The sequence below is a fragment of the Carcharodon carcharias genome, chromosome 11 (genome assembly GCF_017639515.1).
Source record: "Carcharodon carcharias isolate sCarCar2 chromosome 11, sCarCar2.pri, whole genome shotgun sequence".
NCBI lineage: Eukaryota > Metazoa > Chordata > Chondrichthyes > Lamniformes > Lamnidae > Carcharodon > Carcharodon carcharias.
Window position 1 is genome coordinate 68634868 of NC_054477.1, and position 25362 is coordinate 68660229.

The following is a 25362-nucleotide window of genomic DNA, read 5'->3' on the forward strand; positions in this document are numbered from 1 at the left end:
CTATTTGGACTGTTTCCTGAAAGGGGTATGTAGTTAGGAGTCTAGTTGAGTAGAAATCTTTTGAGAACTGTTATAAAGACTAAGTCTAACTGTGTAACTGTAATCTTATGTGTTTAACTTTTCTTGTGTTAATAAATGTTTTAATTTAATCTTTAAAATCTCCAAAGGTTGTAGTGGACTCTACTTCTGACTTATGTACATACCTTCTTGTAATAAATACAAATTGAAAAATCGTTGTGATATCTTGACCAAGTTTCCCTTTAGGATTAGGTAAGCCCGGCAATTACCATCTGCCATATAATACTTTGAATTAGAGACCTCCAAATAAAATTTCTGCTCTGTTATATAATCAGTTAAATTCCATGATATATTCTTCTGTGGAATAACCATCCATCCTTCTAACTTCATCAAAATCTGACCATGCCTCATATGCAATTAACAGGTCATCTTTCTTATAAATTTTGTCCATAAGTTTTAAGATTGTCCAAACCTTCTTTAGTGTCCAAATAATGAGCCAAATAATGAAAATGCTTGCACCTGATCCTGCTTCTGGTGGGGAACGAAAGTGCCAAAGCCATACCTTGCTTTTCCTTTGGTAAGGATGTTACTCATATCCTTATATCCATTTCATTCTTCAATTGGTCATAAGGTTAGCTTGATAGAACAATGGTGAAAAATCATACCCTGATACATTACAATTGGTTTCAGCCATTCTTTTCAAAAGTAACTCTGATATCTTTTCTGACAGAAGATTGTTAACTTGACTTTCTAATCTTCACCTTGAGACTAATCATTCTCTGCTACCAATGTTAATCAAATCCATGTTGGTTGGTGAAATTAAAACAAAGGCAGCTGCTGGACAGAGTTTATTGACTTAGTTCACAGTCAACACTACTCCAACCCCCAAGTGTCCCAGCTATCCCCATTTATAAGTCTACAAATACCCATCACCTGTTTAACAATGTAATTGCTGTTAAACCTTAACAATGTAATTAAGTGTTAATTGGGCACTTAGAAAATAATGGTGAGATTGGGCAGAGTCAACATGGATTTATGAAAGAGAAATCATGTTTGACAAACCTGTTGGAGTTTTTTTGAGGATATTACTAGCAGGATAAATAAGGGAGAAGCAGTGTATTTGGATTTTCAGAATGTTTCCAAAAAGTCCCAACACAAGACGTTAGTAAGCAAAATTAGAGCTCATGGGATTGGGGGTAATGTACTGGCATGAACTGACGATCGGCTAATGGACAGAAAATAGAGTGGGGATAATGGATCATTCTCAGGTTGGTGGGCTGTGACCAGTGGGGTATCACAAGGATCAGTGCTTGGGCGCCAGCTATTCACAATTAATGATTTTGATGTGGGAACCAAATGTAATATTTCCAAGTTTGCTGATGACACAAAACATGGTGGAAATGTGAGCTGTGAGGAGGGTGCAAAGAGGCTTCAAAGGAATTTAGACAGGCTAAGTGAGTGGGAAAGAACATGACAGATGGAATATAATGCGGAAAAATGTGAAGTTATCCACTTTGGTAGGAAATGCATTTCTTAAATAGGGAGAGATTGGGAAGTGTTTATGTCCAAAGGGACCTAGGTGTTCTTATTCATAAGTCACTGAAAGCTAACATGCAGATGCAACAAACAATTAAAATGGCAAATAGTATGTTAGCCAATGGGATTTGAGTACAGGAGTAAGGAAATTTTGCTGCAGTTGTATAGAGCCTTTGTGAGACCTCAACTGGAGTATTATGTGCAGTTTTGCTCTCCTTACCTAAGGCAGGATATACTGACCTCGTGGGAGTGCAGTGAAAGTTCACCAGACTAACTCATTGGATGGCAGGATTCACCTATGTGGAGATTGGGCCTGTACTCTCTAGAGTTTAGAAGAATGAGAGGTGATCTCACTGAAGTGAACAAAATTCTTACAGGGCTTGATAGGGTAGATACAGGGAGGACAATTCCCCTGGTTGGGGTGGCTGGCGGGTGGGCGGGGCAGAATCAGGAGAGACAGTTTCACAATAAGAGCTGGGCCATTTGGGACTAAGATGAGGAGGAACTTCTTCACTCAGAGGATGGTGAATCTTTGGAATTCTCTACCCCAGAGGGCTGTGGTCATTGAGTATGTTCAAAGAAGAGGTCAACAGATTTCTAAATACCAATGGCATCAAGGGATGTGGAGATAGTGCGGGAAGATGGTGTTGAGGTAGAAAATCAGCCATGATCGAGATAAATGGCAGGGCAGGCTTGAGGGGCCGAATGTGATACTCCTGCTCCTATATACCTATCCTTCAAATGTAAAATGTTTTCTTTGGAACACAAATTCTGTAAACATAAAAACTGTATCAGCTATTCAAAATAATTTGCATTTACGTTGTGTCTTCAGTGCAAGCAAATGCTCCAAAGTGCATCACAGGACCATGATCAGACATTGAACCAAACACAAAAATTCTTACTTGTGAAAACTTGATTGAAGATCTTATTTCTAATCTCTGTTGTAATTGAGACTCAAAAATGTATGAGTCCTTTCTTTTCAAATGTTAATTATAGTCATTATTTAAACACCAGAGAAATGTTCCTGGCAAAAGGGTCCGCTCCTCAAGTTTAATAACGACATCAAAATTATAGGAAAAGTAAGAATATTAGAAGTTGTCAGAAAATTATATCGAGACAAACAAAAATAATACACAAGGAGTGCTCAATGCCCTGAGTAAATAAAGTTTGAAGTCAGAGACCAAATAGTAAGTCTACAATTTTTTGCTTTCCAATGAAGGGATTCTAAGACTAAATTTGAGTTATGAGTAGGCATTACCATACAGCTTTGCTGCTGTTCTTGTAGCAAATAATTGGGTTTTGAATGATAAGATTTTTTAGTTACTAATTATGACAGACCATTTATTTTTAGATAAGGAAGTCTTAAAGAAGGATGAAATTGCATTATGCAAAAGTAGCAATAATGTGTTAACACTATGAAATTCTTCCGTTTGCTGGACATTGACCTGCAATGCAAGATTAATTTTAGCAATGAAAGATTCATTTTAGTAATGAGCCACACCAGCGTTGGATACCAGGAACTTTGCACATCTTAATGAGACAATGTTAATATGATTAGACAGAGTAGAATAGTACCAGGGAGCAGAGTCAGAGGGCGGAGTTCCAGAGAGGTGAGCATAAAAACCTTACCTCGGGGATTTGCGGCCTGGTTCCAGGGAGCAGAGTCGGAGGGCAGAGTTCCAGAGAGGTGAGAATAAAAACCTTACCTCAGGGATTCGCGGCCTAGTTCCAGGGAGCAGAGTCGGAGGGCAGAGTTCCAGAGAGGTGAGTATAAAAACCTTGCCTCGGGGATTCGCGGCCTAGTTCCAGGGAGCAGAGTTGGAGGGCGGAGTTCCAGAGAGGTGAGTATAAAAACCTTGCCTCGGGGATTCAGCCATTTCCAGGGAGCAGAGTCGGAGGGCGGAGTTCCAGAGAGGTGAGTATAAAAACCTTACCTCGGGGATTCGCAGACCTCAGGGATTTAAAAAAAAATAAATTAAAAGTGACGTAATGGTAAATCTGTGGTCTGATTGGCTGGTAGGGAATCTACACTGAATTTGATACTAAAACGTTGTTAAGCTAATTAAACCAAATAAATTAATCACTTAATTAATGAGTAGAGGGTATCTAGACCAGAATCAGGGGATTACTGTTCTTAGAATTTAGCATTTATAGTAGAAATCTAGCCCTGGGGAACGTATACTTAATAAGGAATCAAGAAGCAGTTATTAGATTTAAATTAGTTTCTTAAATAGTTCTAGAAATGGCAGTTGCTGGGGTGAAGTGCTTCACCTGTGGGATGTTGGAAATCTGTGATGCTTCAAGTGTCCCGGACAACTACATCTGCAGGAAGTGTACCCAACTGCAGCTCCTCACAAACCGCATAGATCGCTTGGAGCAGCAGTTGGATGCACTTAGGAGCATTCAGGTGGTGGAAAGCGTCATTGACAGGAGTTTTACAGACGTGGTCACACCCAAGGTACAGACAGATAGATGGGTGACTGCTAGAAGGGGCACGCAGACATATAGGTAGAGCTCTGGAATAGGAAGGGTGCAGTCACAATGTTGAGGGTTTATTATAGGCCTCCCAACTGTCGGTGGGAGGAACAGTTATGTAGGCAGGTTTTGGAAAGATGTAAGAGCAATAGGGTTGTTGTGGTGGGTGATTTTAACTTTCCCTATATTGACTGGGAATCACTTAGTGCCAGGGGTTTGGATGGTGCAGAATTTGTAAGGTGCATCCAGGAGGGCTTCCTGAGACAATATGTAGATGTTCCAACTAGGGAAGGGGCAATACTGGACCTGGTATTAGGGAATGAACCCGGCCAGGTGGTCGAAGTTTCAGTAGGAGACCATTTCGGGAAAAGTGACCATAATTCAGTAAGTTTCAAGGTACTGATGGATAAGGAAAACAGGAGTCCTCTGGTTAAGGTGCTTAATTGGGGGAAGGCTAATTATAACAATATTAGGCAGGAACTGAGGAATCTAGACTGGAGGCGAATGTTTGAGGGAAAATCAACAACTGACATATGGGGGGCTTTCAAACGTCAGTTGATAAGAATTCCGAACTGGCATGTTTCTGCTAGGATGAAGGATAAGCATGGCAAGTTTCAGGAACCTTGGATAATGAAGGATATTGTGAGATTAGTCAAAAAGAAAAGGGAAGCATTCGTGAGGGCTAGAAGGCTGGGAACAGATGAAGCCCGTGGAGAATACAAAGAAAGTAGGAGGAAACTTAAGCAAGGAGTCAGGAGGGCTAAAAGGGGTCATGAAAAGTCACTGACAACCAGGATTAAGGAAAATCCCAAGGCCTTTTATACATATGTAAAAAGCAAGAGGGTAGCCAGGGAAAGGGTAGGCCCACTCAGGGACAGAGGAGGGAACCTGTGTGTGGAGCCAGAAGAAATGGGAGAGATACTGAATGAACACTTCTCGTCAGTATCCACCAAAGAGAAGGACTTAGCGGTTGATTTGTCTAGGGAAGAGTGTGTAGATAGCCTGGATCATGTTGAGATCAAAAAAGAGGTGTTAGGCATCTTGAAGAATATCAAGGTGGCTAAGTCCCATGGGCCAGATGGGATCTACCCCAGAGTACTGAGGGAGGCAAGGGAGGAGATTGCTGGGGCCTTGACAGAAATCTTTGCATCCTCACTGGCTACGTGTGAGGTCCCAGAGGACTGGAGAATGGCCAATGTTGTTCCATTGTTTAAGAAGGGTAGCAGGGATAATCTAGAAAATTACAGGCCGGTGAGCCTTACGTCAGTGGTAGGGAAATTATTGGAGAAGATTCTTTGTGACAGGATTTACTACCATTTGGGAGCAAATGGGCGTATTAGTGAGAGGCAGCGTAGTTTTGTGAAGGGGAGGTCATGTCTCACTAACTTGATCGAGTTTTTCGAGGAAGTGACAAAGATAATTGACGATGGAAGGGCAGTGGATGTTATATACATGGATTTCAGTAAGGCCTTTGACAAGGTCCATCATGGCAGACTGGTACAGGAGGTAAAGTCGCACGGGATCAGAGGTGAGCTGGTAGGATGGATACAGAATTGACTTGGTCATAGAAGACAGAGGGTAGCTGTGGAAGAGTGTTTTTCTGAATGGAGAGCTGTGACTAGTGGAGTTCTGCAGGGATCAGTGCTGGGACCTTTGCTGTTTGAGGTATACATAAATGATTTGGAGGAAAATGTAACTGGGCTAATTAGTAAGTTTGCAGACGACACCAAGGTTGGAGGAGTTGCAGATAGTGAAGAGGATTGTCAAAGGATACAACGGGATATAGATTGGTTGGAGACTTGGGCGGAGAAATAGCAGATGGAGTTTAATCTGGACAAATGTGAGGTAATGCATTTTGGAAGGTCTAATACAGGCAGGAATTATACAGTAAATGGCAGAATCCTTAAGTGCATTGACGGGCAGAGGGATCTGGGTGTACAGGGTCCACAGGTCACTGAAAGTGGCAACGCAGGTGGATAAGGTAGTCAGGAAGGCATATGGCATGCTTGCCTTCATTGGCAGGGGTATTGAGTATAAAAGCTGGGAAGTCATGCTGCAGCTGTATAGAACCTTGGTTATTTGGAATGTTGCGTGCAATTCTGGTCACCACATTACCAGGAGGATATGGAGGCATTGGAGAGGGTGCAGAGGAAGTTTACCAGGATGCTGCCTGGTCTGGAGGTTATTAGCTATGAGGAGAGGTTGGAGAAACTCGGATTGTTCTCACTAGATCGACGGAGATTGAGGGGCGACTTGATAGAAGTTTACAAAATTATGAGTGGCATGGACAGAGTAGATAGTCAGAAGCTTTTTCCCAGGGTGGAAGAGTCAATTACTAGGGGACATAGATTTAAGGTGAGAGGAGAAAACTATAAAGGTAATGTGCGGGGCAAGTTTTTTACGCAGAGGGTAGTGAGTGTCTGGAATTCGCTGCCAGAGGAGGTGGTGGAAGCAGGTATGATAGTGGTGTTTAAGAGGCAGCTTGAAAAATACACGAATAGGATGAGAATAGAGGGATACGGACCCCGGAAGTGCAAAAAGTTTTAGTTGACAGGCAATATGATCGGCGCAGGCTTGGGCGGCCGAAGGGCCTGTTCCTGTGCTGTACTTTTCTTTGTTCTTTGTTCTTTGTTCTTAGATAGAGAGCAACTGTTACCATTGGCAGAAGGCCAGAACCAGAGGACATCGATTTAAGGTAATTGGCAAAAGAACTAAAGGCGACAGGAAAAACGTTTTCATGGAATGGGTGGTTAGGATCTGGAATGCAGTACCTGAGAGTGTAGTGGAAGCAATACAACTGGGGCTTTCAAAAGGGAATTGGATAAGTTTCTGAAGAGATAAAACTTGAATATTAACAGCTTTAAAGTAGACCAGTGCAGCCATTGAGAGCTCTTTTCGGGCATGATGGGAAGTACAGCCAACACATAGGCATGATGGGTATGGTACTGTGGGAACTCAACTGACAAACACAAGTCATAAAACTTAAAGGCCTTCGCAGCTTGGGTAAACAAGGCATTAAATCCTGGAACTCCTTTCCTAACAGCACTGTGTGTGCACCTACACCACATGGACTGCAGTGGGTCAAGAAGACAACTCACTACCACCTTCTCAAGGCCAATGAGGGATGGGCAATAAATGCTGGACCAACCAGCAAAGCCCACATCTCAAGAATGAATTAAAAAAAATAAGAAAACAGACAGGAAGTCATTAGATCACAGACACGAATGCATCCCTGCTGAGGCAGGAATGCCACAACTGTTGAGATAACAGGGGGCATCTGCAGAAGACTTTTGATTAAGTGATATATTTGTAAGACATTGTGTTTTGCTATAACTGATTAAGTGATGTATAAGACATTGGGCTGTATTTTCCCAGAATTGCGCTAAATGCGGTAGCGGGCGGGTAAAATGGAATCCTACCTGCTGATGAAAATGGTGGGTTTTCACACTGTATCTTCCAAAGCCCGCCTCATTATATATTCATTCCCATGAAACACACTGTTTCCATGGTGGGTGAGCTCTCATTTGCTCGCTTGCCATCATCCCGCTGTTGCATCACACCGGCCACCATCTTTAAAAGACAGCCGCCAGCAAAGTACTCGTCGCCACCAACTCACCACCGCGGCCTGGGAGACATGGCCTGCAAAGGCAAAAAGACTACAGCCCTCCTCTTCAATGACAGTCCCTTGAGTGACTGCTGGATGCCATGGAAGCCCGCTGGGGTGTGTGCTGTCCCAGCTCTGGCCGTAGGATGGGTAGCAATATCACCAACCTGGCTTGGGAGGCGGTAGCAGCAGTGGTCACCACCAACGGCCTTCAGAAGAGAACAGTCACCCAGTGCCGCAAAAGGATGTTTGGTCTCCTCTGTTCCGCCAGGGTAAGTCACTCTTTTCATCACACTCAACTCACACATTCACAAACCCATCACACACCCACAGGGCCCTCACTCACTGCCAGTGCAAGGGACATCACCATTCACTCTTTCACACACACCATCATTGTTCTCATCCCGTCCATGGGCCCACTCACCACCCACATAGGCCAGGCAAACTTATCATCTGGCCCGGCAGGCATCCTGATGCACTCTCCCCATCTCCATCCATGCTGGACAAACTGGCTCACAACAGGAGGGAAAAGTTGCAGACAGGTGGAGGGATGCCGGAATTCAAACTTCTCTCAGAATTTGAAAACAGAGCCATCCCGCTGCCTGGTGAGGATCTGGACCGTTCCTGTGCTGACAGTGAGGTCAGCGCTGCTCTACCAAGTGAGGATCCAGCAGTGCAACATCCATCAGATAACCATGCTGTGAATGACATGTCCTCTTTCTCAGGCCACAGCCATGGCCTAATTATCTCCCCTTGCTTTTGTAGGCACATCTGGGATGCAGCAGATGGATTCCACAACCCAGAGTCTCCAAGCAAGCTCCAAAGAAACCTCCAAAGAGGAATCTGAAGGCACCTTCCCTGAAGTCCCATCACAGCGCTCAACCATACCCTCCACCAGCGCAGAGACACACACCTTGGTGGGACCTAGCTTTAAAGCAGCCTCAGGATCACAATCTGGTGAGCACATTGCACTGTCTAGTCCACAGCAGGCAGAGGCAGGGACTTCCCAGGTCCCCGACATTCGGAAGACTATTGGAGGCCAGAACGATGCTGAGTCCGAGTCAGATGACGAGCCTCTGGCCTCGGTCATGGCACAGTTGCTGGAGCTGCAAAGGCAAGCTTGGGAACATCAGAAGGGATGGCTGCTGCACTCTTCAGATTGCAAGGCATGATGGAAGATCTGTCTGTCTTCAGGTTGTGATAGCGCTGGCTTGCAACGCACCGAGGTCAAAACTGGCAGGATGGCGGCCACCATGGAGATCTTGGTCCAAGACATCACTCCTGCACTGTTGTGTGGGCTCAACTCCATCGCTGATGCCATAGTTGGCCTCCAACAGTGTGTACACCAGAGGGATGCTGGGCAGCTCGATCTCACTCCAGCTACCTCTTGCACTCATGGAGTCAGCCAGGGGCCCGCTGGCATCCATAGGGAGGAGGATCAGCAGGTGCATGTTCCAGGGCATTCCACCCAGGTGACTCTGGGAGTGACCGGAACCTCTGACTCCCCTGTTCCTGTGACCTCCGCAGATTCAGCTTCACAGACCGAGGAGGGTGCCACTGCCATACAGCAGGACACTGAAAGCAGTCTAGGGCCCTCCAAGTCTCAGCCCTCCAGGGGACACCCGCCAAAGTCATCACAGACAGGGCATCACAGTCAGCAGACTGCCTCCACCTCCGATCTGGATTTCTGGGGAGCACCAAGACGTAGCGGAAGGGTTAGGAAAGTCAAGGAGAATTAACTCTTTTGGAGTCAACCAAATAAACGAAATTAACAAAATGAGGGACAAAATAAACGCAGCCCCTAAATTAGGAAGACTACAAAACCAAAGACAAAATTTTAAGGAAACTTACAAACATTAATCCAAAATGTGATTAAGGGGGTCAATAAAACATCCCAGTCCCTGTGGTGTCCACCGAGCACAGAAGACCTCGACGGAGCCAGCAGACACCGGGTGCACCATCTCCCGGTCGTGAACGTAGCCGTGGAAGAGGGGCAGATAGTTGGGTTAGTTCATCCCCTCAATTGCCTGCTGCCTGGACCTGTTAATGGCTAACTTGGCCAGGCCCAGGAGCAGGTTCACAAGGAGATCCTCCTCCCTCCCAGCCTCCCTCCGCAATGGGTGCCCGTAGATCAGGAGCATGGGGCTGAAGTGCAAACAAAACATCAATAAAAGGTTCTTTAAATAACTGAAAAGAGAGTACAGCATACAACACATGGTCCATGGACTCCACAAGGCCACAAAAGGCAGAAGTCTCTTGGGAGTCAATGAACCAACATCCTTCGGTTATACGGGATTGCTGCATGCAACACCCTCCATCCCAGGTCCCCAATGGAAAGCAGGAGGACACCTCCATAGATGGTCCCCCACTGGGGACCTCCGCCGCCACTTGGCAACAAGGCACTGCAGGTCGTGTCTGGGCGGTGGGCGAGGGCAAGGAAGCGAAGGGTGTGCAGCAGCAGCCCATCCAGGAAACCCCTCCGTGCTGTGCTAAAGGACACTGAGGGCATTTCTGCGAGGCGACTCAGACTGTGGGGCACTGGCTCCCGATGGAGGGTTTGGGGCTTGGGGCCAATGTGGAATTCCGTCCGAACGGGCGTACGCTCGGACAGAAGACCACCGCGCACCTGTGTCACCTCGAGGCCCAGTATGACGCGGCCAAGTACAACCGTCCTAAGGTCTTCAATGGCCTTGGCCGCAAGCCGAACATCCATGAATGTGTGATGTGCCAACTTCTGATGAAGCATCCAGCCCAGTCCTCTGCCACCCAGCATGTTCCTGATCCTGCTAACCCTGGCAGCCACAGCCCTCCTCTCCACCAGCCACTGAAAAGGACAGAGGGGCAGGTTCCTGAGCTGCGGCTGTCTGACGATAGCCGCTACTCCTGATGGCGGAGAGCTGTGTCACGAGGCGACCATGTTCCAGACTTTGATCAGGTCCTGGTAAAAGACGGGTAACACCTGCAAGGAGGCACAAAGACTCAGCTCTAAAAACAGGAGCTGTTTCAGGCCGTGCACCTGGCAGAAGAAATATGTCATCAGGGCACACCATCTCGAAGAGGGCTCGATGTAAAGGTATCGCTGCAGGGCCTGAAGGTGGAAGGTCACCACCTGGCTGTGAAGGCACACCAGCATCTGACCACTGTCCAGTTAATCTTAACTAGACACTCTGTGGCAACATACAGAAGTTGGATCCTGGCGATGAAATGTTTCCTGAACCCGAATGCTCGCAGAGACCCGAATAAATATTCATGATCCACCCTGTCAAATGCCTTCTCCTGGTCAAGAGACAGAAAGGCGCTCGACAGACCAGTCGTCTTGTAAAAATGAATGATGTCCCGGACCAGATGGATGTTACCGTAAATGGTATGGCCTGGGACGGTGTAGGACTGGTCAGAGTGGATCATGTGGTCCAGCATAGTGCCAAAGTGAGAAGACATGGCCCTGGCAAAGATCTTATAGACCGTGCTGAGGAGGGAGACGGGGTGCCAGTTTTTAAGAAGGCGGAGATCCCCCATCTTAGGCAGCAGGGCAATAACTGCCCTGCGCCACGAAAGGGGCATCTATCCGGTTGCGATACTGTTCCCCAGGACCCCCGCATCATCATTCCTCAGAACATCCCAGAACGCCCTGGAGAGTCTGTCGAGGGCACCGATCAGCTCACCCAGACTTATAGGGGAGTAAAGCTTTCTGGCATCTTCCAGGCTTACCTGCGGCAGGTCCTCCCACAAAACTCTGCAAACATCCTCGCTGGACGGATTCGGAGAGAACAGGGCAGTGTGGTAGGATTTGGCAATAGCATTGATGCCCTCCAGATCTGAGACAAGGGATCTGTCGTTGGCCAGCAACGTAAGGAGATGCTAACGGACCCCGTGCCTTTCTTCCAGTGAGTAGAAGACAGCGGAGCCACTGTCCAGGTCCTGAAGGAACCGGATCTGCGACCTCAAGTATGTGCCATGGGACCCGATGAGTTGCAGGATCCGCAGCGCACCCTTCTTCTCTTTGTACGCCAGCCACAGGGCAGGGTCCGCGTCGGGCTGACAGGGACATGCCTCCAGGTCGAGCACCTCCTTCTCCAAATCCTTGACCCAGGATTTCCACCTCTTTGTCGACCCCCTCGCTTACTCCTGACAAAAGACGCGGACGTGAGCCTTGCCCACGTCCCACCATAGCCTCAAGGAGGGGAAGCCTCCCCACTTCCTTCTCCAGCTGGCCCAGAAACGACGGAACGAGTCCAGGAATGCTCATCCTCCAGCAGCAGGTTGTTAAAGTGCCAGTACATGGACCCTGTCCGAGCGCAGAATGGAGCAAGCTCCACTCACACCAGATAGTGGTCAATGCACAACACCCACTGCATAGAAGCTGATGGAATGCAGGACATGTACACCTTCGAAACGTAAAGGCGGTCGAGTCTGGATGCTCCGACTCCAGATGACATGCAAGTGAAAAGGCTGGAATCAGGATGGAGATGTTGCCAGATGTTCACCAAGTCGAAGCACCCGACCAGGTTCCTCAACTTACTCAAACCTAGCGTGCGTTGCTGGGTACCGTGACGGTCCCGGGCCTCGAGGGTACAGTTGCAATCCATCCCCCACCCCAGCCCCCCCTCGAGGATGATGCACTCGCCCGCGTCGATGGAACAGGATTTACTATCATTTGAAAGCAAATGGGGGTATTAGTGAGAGGCAGCATGGTTTTGTGAAGGGGAGGTCGTGTCTCACTAACTTGATCGAGTCTTTTGAGGAAGTGGCAAAGATGATTGACGATGGAAGGGCAGTGGATGTTATATTCATGAATATCAGTAAGGCCTTTGACAAGGTCCATCATGGCAGACTGGTACAGAAGGTAAAGTCGCACGGGATCAGAGGTGAGCTGGCAGGATGGATACAGAATTGACTTGGTCATAGAAGACAGAGGGTAGCTGTGGAAAGGTGCTTTTCTGAATGGAGAGCTGTGACTAGTGGAGTTCTGCAGGGATCAGTGCTGGGACCTTTGCTGTTTGAGGTATACATAAATGATTTGGAGGAAAATGTAACTGGGCTAATTAGTAAGTTTGCAGACGACACCAAGGTTGGAGGAGTTGCAGATAGTGAAGAGGATTGTCAAAGGATACAACGGGATATAGATCGGTTGGAGACTTGGGCGGAGAAATAGCAGATGGAGTTTAATCCGGACAAATGTGAGGTAATGCATTTTGGAAGGTCTAATACAGGCAGGAATTATACAGTAAATGGCAGAATCCTTAAGTGCATCGACGGGCAGAGGGATCTGGGTGTACAGTGTCCACAGGTCACTGAAAGTGGCAACGCAGGTGGATAAGGTAGTCAGGAAGGCATATGGCATGCTTGCCTTCATTGGCAGGGGTATTGAGTATAAAAGCTGGGAAGTCATGCTGCAGCTGTATAGAACCTTGGTCATTTGGAATGTTGCGTGCAATTCTGGTCACCACATTACCAGAAGGATATGGAGGTGTTGGAGAGGGTGCAGAGGAGGTTTACCAGGATGCTGCCTGGTCTGGAGGTTATTAGCTATGAGGAGAGGTTGGAGAAACTCGGATTGTTCTCACTAGAGCGACGGAGATTGAAGGGGCGACTTGATAGAAGTTTACAAAATTATGAGTGGCATGGACAGAGTAGATAGTCAGAAGCTTTTTCCCAGGGTGGAAGAGTCAATTACTAGGGAACATAGATTTAAGGTGCGAGGAGAAAACTATAAAGGTAATGTGCGGGGCAAGTTTTTTACGCAGAGGGTAGTGAGTGTCTGGAATTCGCTGCCAGAGGAGGTGGTGGAAGCAGGTACGATAATAGTGTTTAAGAGGCAGCTTGACAAATACACGAATAGGATGGGAATAGAGGGATATGGACCCCAGAAGTGCAAAATGTTTTAGTTGACAGGAAATACGATCGGCGCAGGCTTGGAGGGCCGAAGGGCCTGTTCCTGTGCTGTACTTTTCTTTGTTCTTTGTTCTTTGAACCCAGATGAGTGGACACTTTGTCAAAGAAGAACGCTTGCTGCTGCGTGCCCAGGGGAACGTACACATTCACAAAGTGAAGCGCCACGCGCTCCAGGTGCACAGTAAGGTGCAGCAACTGGCCTGACACCGTCTCCTTGACCCCCAAGATCTCTGGCTGAAAATGTGGGGCCAAGATAGCCACCCCGCCAGAATTGGAGGCTAGGTGACTCATGTAGGCCCCCCCTCACCACTCCAGGAGCCACATAGCTTTGTGTGCCGGAACAGTATGGGTTTCCTGCAGGAAGCACACTGCATACTTCCCATCCCGGAGGACCGAGAAGCTCTGGAACCTGCACTGTGCATCCCTGCTGTCGTGTATGTTGAGGCTGGCTATGGTAGTCTTCATTGTCAGAAGTATGTGCTACCATCACCCAGACTCAATAAAAGAAGGAGAGGACTTTTTATTTTAAATCTTCCTCTCCTTCAGGAGCCCAGCGAGAAACATATGGACCCTCCACCGAGTGTTCCTGTCCAACTCGGGGGCCTTTAGGGCCTTGCAGGTGGATCTGACCACCAGCGAATACAAATGCCACCGGTCCATGGCTAAATGGACCCTGTCTCGGCGACCATGATTGCTCACTAAAAATCCTGGAGTTCCCTAATGGGATGAGGGGAGAGCCAGTGGGCGGTACCAGAGGATCCACTGCCTCACCCGATAAGGACTCTAAGTCGTTCCCCCGTGCTCACCCCCAAAACCCTGCCCTCCTCCAGGTCATCGCCTCCAGCTTCCAACCCCTCCCCCATTTTGAGTACAGGGGCTGGTTTGGAGCTGCCAGTTGGCTCCACCTCCACCTCGATTACACCCCCAAGATCAAGGGCAGAGGGGTACTCTCTGGTCTCCTATTTGGGATTGGGGTCAGAGGGTGGCGGCAGCTCAGAGTCCCACTCTCCCTCAGGCACCGAGCCGCAAAGAGCTCCAAACCTAATATAGTGACGCCTGGCGCTGAAGGTCGAGAGGGAGCAGGAGGGCCTTCTTCACTGCCGCCACCCAGTGACCCAGTTAGAGGGGCCAAGAACAGAGTGCTGCTGTCCCGTGACGGGCCAGGTGACTTCTCGGGGGTATAATGTGGGTCGGGGTGGGGAACCGCCGCCAGGTCAGTACCTTCACTGACCTCCGAGGGGGCCCTGCTCAGGGGACTGCAGCGCTGGAACAGGGATTACAGGAGTAACGGGGATTTGATTTCCCCCCAGAGAGCAGAGTGGAGACGCCACCACCTCTTCACTGTGGGAGGGGACACATTCAACTTTATGGGTCGGAACATCCTCCCCCTCCCCCTTCCGGGGTAGTCTGGGGGCCGGGGAGACCTCCATCTGTGAGGCCCCCCTCTGCCTCATCCAGCCTTCCTGGATGCTCCGCCCCCTGGGGTTTGGGCAAGTCCACCCCCCTTTAGGGAGTCCACCGGCTCGGGGTTGCGGGCCTCACCAACACTGGACCTGGGAACTGACGGAGGGATGACGCCGGGCCCAGCACATTGCACTGAGGTGCACACGGGCCCGGGAGCACATGCGTTTGTGATGCTGGGGCTGGATGATTTCTGTTCCCCCAAGCAGGTGTCTTCAGTGGTATGTTTCTCAGGGTGGATTTGCGGGATTGGGGGAGTCGCCCCCAGGTGGCGGGTCTTCCTCCGCGCCTGCTGACAGCGCAGGGGCTCTCCCTCCGCCTCGCTGGCAGCCGAGATGGCGGTGGCTGCCGGCGGCACCATCCCTTGTGTGGAGGGAGATGGAGTGGTGGCGGGGGGGAGGAGCGGCACCGCCAGCCGCGGCCGCCTGGATAGTATTGGCGGCCTTGGAGGCGGGGTAGTTCTTCCTCACATGCCGCACCCCCTTTCAGGCATGGCACCGCACACCATCTGCTGAACAAAAGATGCGCTAGGCAGCCCCCTCTGTGCACTCCTCTCAGGCCAGGCGCACAAAAACCTGGCACCGGAAGGAGTACACATGGGGAAGGCTCGAGTCCTTTATGCTGAGTGGGATCGGCGCCACCCCTGACCTCAGCTCCCCCAAATGACTAAGACGAGGGAGGAGGAGCCCATCGCGGATGAAGGGCAGGATGTTAGATAGAATGAGTCTCTGGGCGGTGGCCTCCAGAGGGTGCACCGCCAGGAACGTCCCACCCACCATGAACCCCTTTTCGAGGGTGAGGTGCACCGCCCGCTTGGCCTTCAGGAAGAACATAACCTTCCCATACATTTTCGAGGCCACGTATATGGCCGAGGGGCCGACAACCCCAGCCATAGTCTTCACACAGACCTCGATGGTCATTATGGGGTGGGTATAGCACTCCACCCCAAACTGATGTGTCAGTAATTTAAACAGCGATGAGGCCGCAGGGGAAGCAGGGGCCGAAGAGGCCACTGCCCCCGCATAGGTAGCCCGAACAGGCCCCACCACCGGCGAAGCCGTCACCGCCATCGGGGAGTGCTACACCACCCCAATATAGGCAAAACATACAAAACAAACAGAGTGAATGAGGAGTGGGAGCAGACAGAGTGAGAGGGAGAGGAGGAGGAGGAGACAGAGGGAACAAAGGCAGGCAGGTGCCCCAAAGTTTCGAGAGGTGGGATGGGGTTGGGGGGGGGGGGGGGGGGGGGGGGTGTGGTGTCCCATGTTCTGCTACTCCATAGTAGGAACAGCAGCAACACATGAAAAACAGCAGCAGCCAGAGCAGTCAGCAGCAGCCGCCAACAGCCAATTCTCCTACTCCCAAACTGCAGCAGCAGTAACAAACGAGCAGCAACAAGCCACAGCTGAGAGCATTGGAGGAGAATGAGTTGCACAGCCTGAGCACGGGTGTTAATCATTTATACATAATGTCCACTATTGTCAATAAACTCTCAAGAATGTCTCCCTGCCTATGGCTCCTTATTCTGATGAGCAATGTTCCTGTCACTCAGATGTGAAACCTTTTTGCACAAGATAAAAGGCAGGTGTCTCAGTCCAGGGCCTCTTCCCTGTGTGCTGTGCAGCCTTCAAACCACAGTGATGGTCCAGCCTCACACTTCCTGAAACATTACTGATGCTGCACCTTGGAGTGCTGGTCATTGCTGCCAAAATGTAGTGGGCAGGCGCCACAGAGTTCTCTCATACTCTCTGTGTACTCTCTCAGCACATTTAAGCTGAGGTTGGCCCCCATCACACCAGCATCTGCGACCAGTGATGCTGTGCACCAACTCCTGAAGCGTTGAGGTGCTGAAGGCGGACACAGCATCAGATGCAGCTAAAGTTTCATGGCTGCATCTCTGAGATGGCTCTGATCATGGAGCGCAAGCGAGCTGCCCTCGGCTAGACAGGAGTCAGACATTCTCAGAGGCCATGTGAAGGTCTATGCAGTGTCCTCACTTCATATTGTCATCATCCTCCTGTGATCAAGTGTCTATTAGGGCCTCCATTGCATCTCCATGACAGAAGTATTCTCTCAGAGGGTATTGGCACTGAGATAAGCCAGACTGGACTCAAATGTTCACAACTGCGATGTGAGGATCTACGGGCACCTCACTGCATGTTGTCATCATCTTCCACAAATGCGGCAGCTATGATTGCACCTGCTTCCTCTAACCAGTGCAAGAGCCTCATCCCCGTCATTGTCACCACCAAGGACCCCCTCACCCTCATCCCTGTCAGCGTCCTCCTCATCAGAGGAGACATGCAGCTCCTTTATCTCCTCCTCAGCCGGCTCCTCACCCTGTTGCAGTGCCAGGCTGTAAAGGGCGCAGCAGACAACGACGATGCGTGACACCCTCTGTGGACTTTATTGCAGGGCTCCATCAGTCCTGTCCAGGCACCGGAACCACATTGTCAGCATCCTGATGGTCTGCTCCACCAACTTGTGAGCTTCTGTGTGAGTCACATTATAGCGTCGCTCTGCTGCAGTCTGAGGCTACCGCATGGGCATCATCATCCACGGATTCTGTGGGTAGCCAATCCCCAAGGAGCCATCCCTGCAGCCTCTGTGGACCCTGGAAGGATCTGTGAATGACTCAGGATGTAGGCGTTGTGCACACTCCCTGGAAACCGTGCACATACCTGCAGGATGTGTTTCTGGTGGTCGCATACCAACTGCACGTACAGTGGAAGCCCTTGAGGTTGATTAAGTCCACTGAGTGTAGCGATGGAGACCTGAGCACCACGTGAGTGCAATCAATCACACCCTGCTCCTGTGGGAATCCCGAGACCAGGGTGAATCCAATGGCCCTTGCATCCTGGCTGTCCCGGTCCCGGGCAAAATGCACAAAGACATGTGCCATGGAGAAGATGGCATCCGTGGCCTCATGGATACATTTGTGGGTGGCGGATTGTGTAATCCCACAGTGGTAGCCTGTGGAGCCCTGAAAGGAGCCACTGGCATAGAAATTGAGCACTGCGGTCACTTTCACAGCCACTGGCAGTGGATGCCCTCCATGTCCCCTTGGCACCAAGTCCTGCAGTAAGTGGCAGATGTGGCATGCCCAGTCATTGGTGACACTGGTTCTCAGTCTTCTGCAGGAATGGCAGGGGACGTCTATAGACTCTGAGTATTGCTGGGCGCCAACCAGCCACAGCTCACTGTCACTCCTGGGTAGTGTGTGTGGAAGCTCCTGCTGCCCCTTCTTCACGAGGTTGCTGCTCCTGCCTTTGTGCGGCCAGGTGCCTCAGTCGCTCTCTCCTCCATCTTCTACGGTCTCTGTAGGCCATCAGACATACAGCTAGGTCACCAGGATCCATGATCCTGAGGTGGTCCTCCTGCAACATAAAAGAGAGAGAGAGAGAGAGACGTGGTTATCATGGCTGCATTTAGCACCCTTCCTGGCTCTGTGTGAACGCCCCTTAATGCTTTCCGGAGAGTGCTGGTCACCCCTCAGATGGCCAGAGATGAGTCTGCTGCATGGCTGCCCTGTCAACCTACGACATGGGGACACTGCTCCAAACCAGGATGCTGAGATTGCAAGGGGCTGTGAGTGCTTCCAGCAGTGACTGCTACATGGCCAGCATTGGCGAGGAGATTGTATGTGTGCAGTCCAACTGCTCTGCTGTCCAATAAAGTGGTGGCGGCCTAGAAGTCTGTGGGAAGGCATGGAGCACTTGGTGGCCTTTTGGTGCCTCAGTGATGCTTGCATGGGCAGGCAGGCTAGGAGTCTGACCCCAATCATATCATTGTGGTTGCACCTGATCTTAGTTGCAGAGGCATTGCAGTTTATACAGGTGTCCCTAATGCGTGGCCATTTTCCTTGCTTACCCTGCCTCCCCACCCAACTGCCTGTGCCCCAACCCCTCCCCAACTCAGCAGTCACTTCTGAGGCTGGCCAGCACTTGCCCCGTCATGAAGCTATTAATGCATAATATTTTGGAAAATATTTTTCTTTTAAAATATAGTTTTAGTCTGCACGTGTATCTTATTTGGATTAAAGTCAGTCAGCTTTGATGTGCACTAGTTTTGATATAGAGAGATGGTTTGCATTTGCATTTTTTGAATTGAGCATTCAAGAAGCGAGGTGAAAACGGACACCTTTCTAGCAGCTACCAAGCAATATGTATATATTACTAATAATGTTAGTACTATGAAGGGTTTTATTGTTAGACAGGTTTAGCTCAGAGGTTGTTGATACAATGAGAATTAACATTTAATAGGGCTGGTAGGTATAACTTGAGTAGTTTTCAGGTTTGCAGAGCAGAGGCAATGTAAGATCAAAAGGCAGCTGCAAACCTCCAACTGGCTCCACAGCAACCAAAGTGAAAGAACCTCATTTTGAATTTGTAAGGTGAAAATGCTTTGCCTAGTGTTTGGTTAGGTCTATGGGTTGCTGTTGCCTTAATGGAGATTAGTTTGGGAATTTGTTAAAAGCTATGATAGTAGTAATTTGTAGCCATGTGTATATATATTTAACCTGTGTAAATTAATAAAATGTTTCACTTAATTTAATGTAAAACCTCGAGAATTGGTGGTCTGATTCCTGAATTTAGAGTTGCATCTCAAACATAACGCTCAAAATTATAGGTTATGACAGTTGTTTAAAGTTTCCCTCTTGGATTTTTAAGTAACTCCGCTTTACCAACTGCATCAGTCATAATGACCCCAGACCACCCCAACCCCTCAGCAGTCACCTCCGAGGCTGGCCTGCATTTGCCCCCAGACAACCCCCACCCCTCAGTAGTCGCCTGTGGCTGAGTTTCCTCAGCCTTCCAGGGCCTGGAAATAACAGGTGAGCTGTGGAGAATGCTGCTGCTCACTCACCTCAGTTTCTCCAAAGTGAAGGCTGCCAAGTACACATTGCCTGCTTGCTGTTGTGAAATACGTCGGCGTGCTTTCCTCCCAACACGGACAGACGATATGGTGGGGTTCCAAGAGCTTGGCAGGATGGCCTTTTAATTACATGCTAATGTATTACAATTAGCTCCCCGTCGACCATGGTGGGAAACGTGGCCCGCCGTCGGCAGGCTGAGCGGAAGATCGCAGCCTGCCTTCATGCCGTCATGAAGTGGGTCCTGCCATACTTACTGCACATGCCACCTATCACACCTGCCGTCAGCGGGCTCGGAAAATTCCATCCATTTGTATTTTTCTATCACCAAGAGCTATAAATTATTTCACAGGCTTTGTGTTGTGAGAGATCTTTGAAAAGGCAGCGAGGGCTGATCTCCCAGCATATGCTTGAATAAAGACCTTGGTTACTGGAACTCTCAAATTCGAGTAGTCTCATCTTTATAACACAACACAGGTTTCTTGTATAGGTTCATAGAACCATATAAAAGTTACAGCACAGGAGGAGGTCATTCGGCCCATCTTGTCCATGCCAGTCCGAGCACACCCAGGTGCCCTTTCTAATCCCACCTTCCTGCACTCGGCCCATAGCCCTGTGGCTTACAGCACTTTAAGTGCAGATCCAGGTACTTTTTAAAAAAGTTTAAAGTTTCTGCCTCTACCACCAACTTGGGCAGCGAATTCCAGACACCCACTACCCTCTGCATAAAAAAGTTCTTCCTCATGTCCCCCCTACACCATCTGCCACTTACCTTGAATCTATGTCCCCTGGTTCTAGAATTCTCCATCAAGGAAAACAATTTTATCCTGTCCACTCTATCTATTCCCCTCATAATTTTGTACACCTCAATCAAGTCACCTCTCAGCCTTCTTTGTTCTAAGGAAAATAACCCCATCCTATCCAATCTCTCCTCATAGCTATTTTCTAACCCTAGCAACATTCCTGTAAACCTCCTCTGCGCTCTCTCCAGAGCTATTACGTCCTTCCTGTAATGTGGTGACCAGAACTGCATACAATACTCCAGTTGTGGCCTCACCAGTGTTTTATACAATTTCACCAGTGTTTTATACAATTCAGTTTGAAAGATTCTGCTAGAACATCAAATATCATATCTCACTCATTGGCCTATGTGAGATCACATAGTGAGTTAAGAGGCTATTTGGTCATGCTGGATGATATAGCCGAGATGGAGCCTATCATTGTCCAATACCCACAATTGTATACTTTAAAGTAGGAGCCTTGTACAGCATTTTTTATAACTACTTCTACCATTTCATTTTTAATTTTGCTGGTATAAAACCCGTGCACGATTAACATTGGAACAGAATCTATGTGCGAGAACACAATTACGGTGTTTTCGAATTACAGTGTTAAATCCTAATTCAGCTTTGACAAAATGTCACTGTAATTTTTAGTGCTGGAATTTATCACTGAAAAGTACAACTTGGCCTTTGCCTCATCATTGCTTATGAGCATAATTACAAATGTACTTTGTTCTTAAACATTTTGGCAGCAAGTACAGGCATCAGTGAATGGTATAAATTGGGAGTAGGCATGCCCTTTCACAGTCATGCTACAAAAAACTCAACTTAACATCTGTTGAAGTGCTGACACTAGTAACAAAACAAGTGAAGTGCCATGTTTACTTTCATAAAATGACAGAGCGACTAATTAGAAGGCTGCTTGTTGGCTTTAAGTGTGTAGCACAAAACCAAAAGGTCGAAACATTTCCAATTTACTTTGACACTGTTCTTTACCAAAAAAAGTCTGTAAACCTAGAACATAAACAGGACAACTGAAAAGCAAATCTGTTTTGAATTCCCCAATAGTTCAGTGTGTAAATGCACCAAGTGGCACTGGTTACCAAGACTCGGAAAGTAGAAACTTCCAGTTCTTGCTTAGTGTTTGGTTAATTACTCTTAGCCAGGAGAGTAATGGTGTTATGACCAGGTGAGAAGGGGTGGACTGGCTTCCCTTTATTCAATCTCCTTGGTTGGTCACAACATAGATTTACATTTCCTTTTCATGCAGATATGCTCTTTTCCAAATCAGAATGTAATTAATTATTTAAGCTGCGAGCAATAAGGAGCCGAACAAGATTTTCTTGAGTCAAAGAAAGAGCAAGTTTATTAACCCTTAAACCTAAGAAAAATAATAAAAACGTGACATCAAGCATTTGGCCCTTATGCAGTCAATAGGGTCCACACACACATGGGTATCAGAATAAGGGGAGTTAGAGTCCTATAAAAAGATAAAAGAATATACAGATAAGTGCCCTTTGATTGTCTTTTTTTAAAATGATGTGGCTGATTTAGTTTAGCTGATTTCTTGAATGCAGTCAGATAAAGCATATGTTGCAATTTTTACGAGATCTTGGTTCACTGATAGGTTTCTGGTAGAGTTGACTTTTCAAATTGGGTGACATGCTTATTCCAAAAGAGAGAGGGGAGGGAGGAGATAGCCCTCAGCTTCTATCCTCTGCTGAAGACTTTCTTGACACTGCCTGCGTCACTTGTAATCTCTCTCTAGTGGCTGGCAGCCTTGCCTCAAAATACTTTATCCATTGTGTATTTCCAAGAGGTTTTGGGTTGGTCTGTCTGTTTCTGTCTGTCTGGGCAGCCATTGTTTCAATAACCAATGCTTTGCATTTTTAATTTCTCTTCCTGAGGTAGTTATGAGTTGCCATGGGTCTCTGGATTATAGGAAATGTCTCTCTTCGCAGTCCAAGGAGGGTGATTTGTTGGTTTCTCATCTCTACCTTTGAATGTGGTTTTGCATTTTTAAGAAATTTGCTGTCTCAGTTCAAATTGCAAAAGTTCCAGTCAGTTGAAAGTTGAAAAATCATACTTTCAAAAATGAAGTGGCATAGCCTCGTAACAATGGAAATATTAAGAGTGGAAAAGGAAAAGTAGAGGGAGGAATTAAAACATTTTTCCAATATCAACTGGTTAGAAGTCTGCTCTTAATCAGTATTCAGTGACATACTATAAAATTTATTACAGAAATGGAAGATAACACGTAATGGTTATAATGACCCTCAAGGTCAACTAGGCCACTGACATTGTCTGGGATCATTAGAAAATGGTTATTTTGATGAGGCATGGTTGTCTGCTGTTCATGAAACTATATGATGACATAAATAATTAGAATCAGAAGGGGGAGGACAGGAAAGAGAATTCTGATGCACTCTAGAATTTTAATACAACATTGAGAATTTATTTGGCACACAATAACTTATCATTTAATGTGGCAAATACAGAACCTTTGGAGGAATTAAATAAGAAAAGTAATTGCATTGGACTGCAGCAGCTCAAGAAAACGGTTCATCATCCTCAAGAGCAAGAGAATGAGCAATAAACGGTGGTCTTGCTAGCGATGCCCATATCCCACGAACAAATAAAATAAAAATGTGTGCCTTTCCATGTCTTTCAAAATCACCTTATACATGGAGCTTCATATATGAACCACCTTTGGAGCGCAGTGGCTATAATATAGGCAAACGTAGCAGCTATTTTGCATCAGCAACATCCAACAAATAGTTCATCTGCCTTGGTCATATTGGTTAAGGGAGAAATGTTGGCCAGTACACTCTGCTCTGCTCCATCTTGAACAGGCAAACAGAACTTTGATTTAATATCCCACTGAAAAGGTAGCAGCTCTTCCTTGGGTTTGTACTGGAATGTCAGCCCAGATGAGTTCTTGGTGAGAGTCAAATGCACAATCTAACTCTCAGGTATGAAATGATAACAGCTGACATATAGGAATAGCTTAGAGGTAAAGTTTTCACTTCCCTGAAGCAAATTAACTTTTCCAATTGATTTGGTTTCAAATAAAAATATATATACTTAAACATGCTTTTGTGAAATGTAACCAAGTACATGATCTGTGAATTATTGATAAGTTAGAACCAGAAAACTCACCCAGTAATGATAAAAATACAAAAACCAGCAGAGTGTTTTAGCCTCAAATGGTAAATATTTACTTCTTTGAATGGCTGTTGCCCAGATTACTGGCCAAAGCAGTGCCTTTTGTTATGCCTAGGTTAAACAAAATAGACTGCAAGTTAATAGCCAAGAAAGTGTGCTCCGGATCTGTAGTCCTGTGTAACTCTTGAATCAGGATGTGGATAGTGAACAATTCAAATAGTTTCTTATTACTCCTGTAAAGAAAGTATAAATTCCAATTAGTCTCTTTGTCCAATAGCATTACACTTTATCACTGAGCGTTTAAACAACAAAGTCTTGGGGCTGGCCCTCATCCAACAGAGACATTAAATTTGCTGCAAAAAACTGCAGTCATAAACTGCAATTGATTTAAATTGGTATTTTAAAAAGAGCAAAGCTAGTTCTCCAAATGTAAGTTGGTTTTGCTTTTTCGTTTTTTTGGCTTTAACGAGGATCATTTTGACATCTTCTTTCCTACTCATAATCTGGGCCAGAAGATTAATCTCAAATACTGCAATTACTTGCCTCAGCTTCAGTGCACAGAGTTTGATTTTAAAAAAGAGATTCTATAAATAACAAATTGTGTTTGCTTAGGTATCACACACATAAGGTGATTTGGGGTCATCTTAAATCAGACAAAATGTTAAATATTATAGTAGGCTTCGTGATTAAAGTTGCCCACAATATTAGGGAAAACATTAAATAACTGGGGGAGAGAACTGGAATGTAAGGTGCCAAAATCCTTCCATGCATATGGGGGTCCAAGAAGTAATTCCTTTTTTGTGAAGTAGTTTTAAATGTTAGTGCTAGATATCACAAGAACATTGAAGAACAATTATTATAAATAAAAGTCAAGTTAAATTATACTAAATTACACATTTGTTTTTCATATTATACTTTGTACATGGCAACATTTCAGTCAATTCAGCAAAATGAAATTTTTCGTACTTTATTTTAGAGAGTTTCTGTAGGATGATGCTCAGTTTCTCTAGTATTTGTACCTCCAGTTTAGAGTTTCTCAGAAGCACGGAACAAGTGCGGAACCATGTCTCATTGCTGCATGCCTGCAGGAAATGCTGCAAATATCCTGCAAAAAAACAAAGAAACTTTGATACTTACAGTAATGCAACATGTTCCTTGTTTCATTCCTTCCCATTTAAATTTTTATACGATGCAATGATTTTGCAGCTTTTCAACGGTGCAAAATTTCTTATTGTGTAAAGCTGCAACAAGTGTTTCTTCTTTTACCCTCTTTAATAATAAATTAAAAGTTGACCACTTGAACTAAACCATCTGCTTCTATTTAGTGCCCTGTCCTTGTTCTGTTTAATGGTATATAATTGAATTCTTCTGTTCTTCATAAAATTAAGCATTGCATGACCATGAATTCAAAATAATTTTTAAAAACTCAATTATAATTCAATGGAAATAACTGTTTGTACTGCATGTGCTCTTATGAACATTCTAGTACATTTGTAAAATATTACAAACCAGCTTAGAACCAGATTTAAAACAAAATACTGTGGATCCTGGAAATC

The 25362-nt window shown here is 46.7% G+C and overlaps 1 protein-coding gene across 6 annotated transcripts in view; it reads right to left on the minus strand.

Annotated features, from left to right (window-relative positions):
• Positions 1–23074: 23074 nt before the first annotated feature.
• The window catches only part of LOC121284253 (coiled-coil domain-containing protein 138-like), a 105449-nt gene continuing 103161 nt past the window's right edge, over positions 23075–25362 (minus strand). For all 6 annotated transcript variants that reach the window (XM_041199585.1, XM_041199583.1, XM_041199582.1 and 3 more), the window contains 2 exons: positions 24773–24911; positions 23075–24039 (listed from right to left, as the gene is read on the minus strand). In XM_041199585.1, coding sequence (XP_041055519.1) covers positions 23859–24039; positions 24773–24911 — 320 coding nt within the window. In that variant the 3' untranslated portion in view covers positions 23075–23858. The remainder of the gene's footprint in view (positions 24040–24772; positions 24912–25362) is intronic.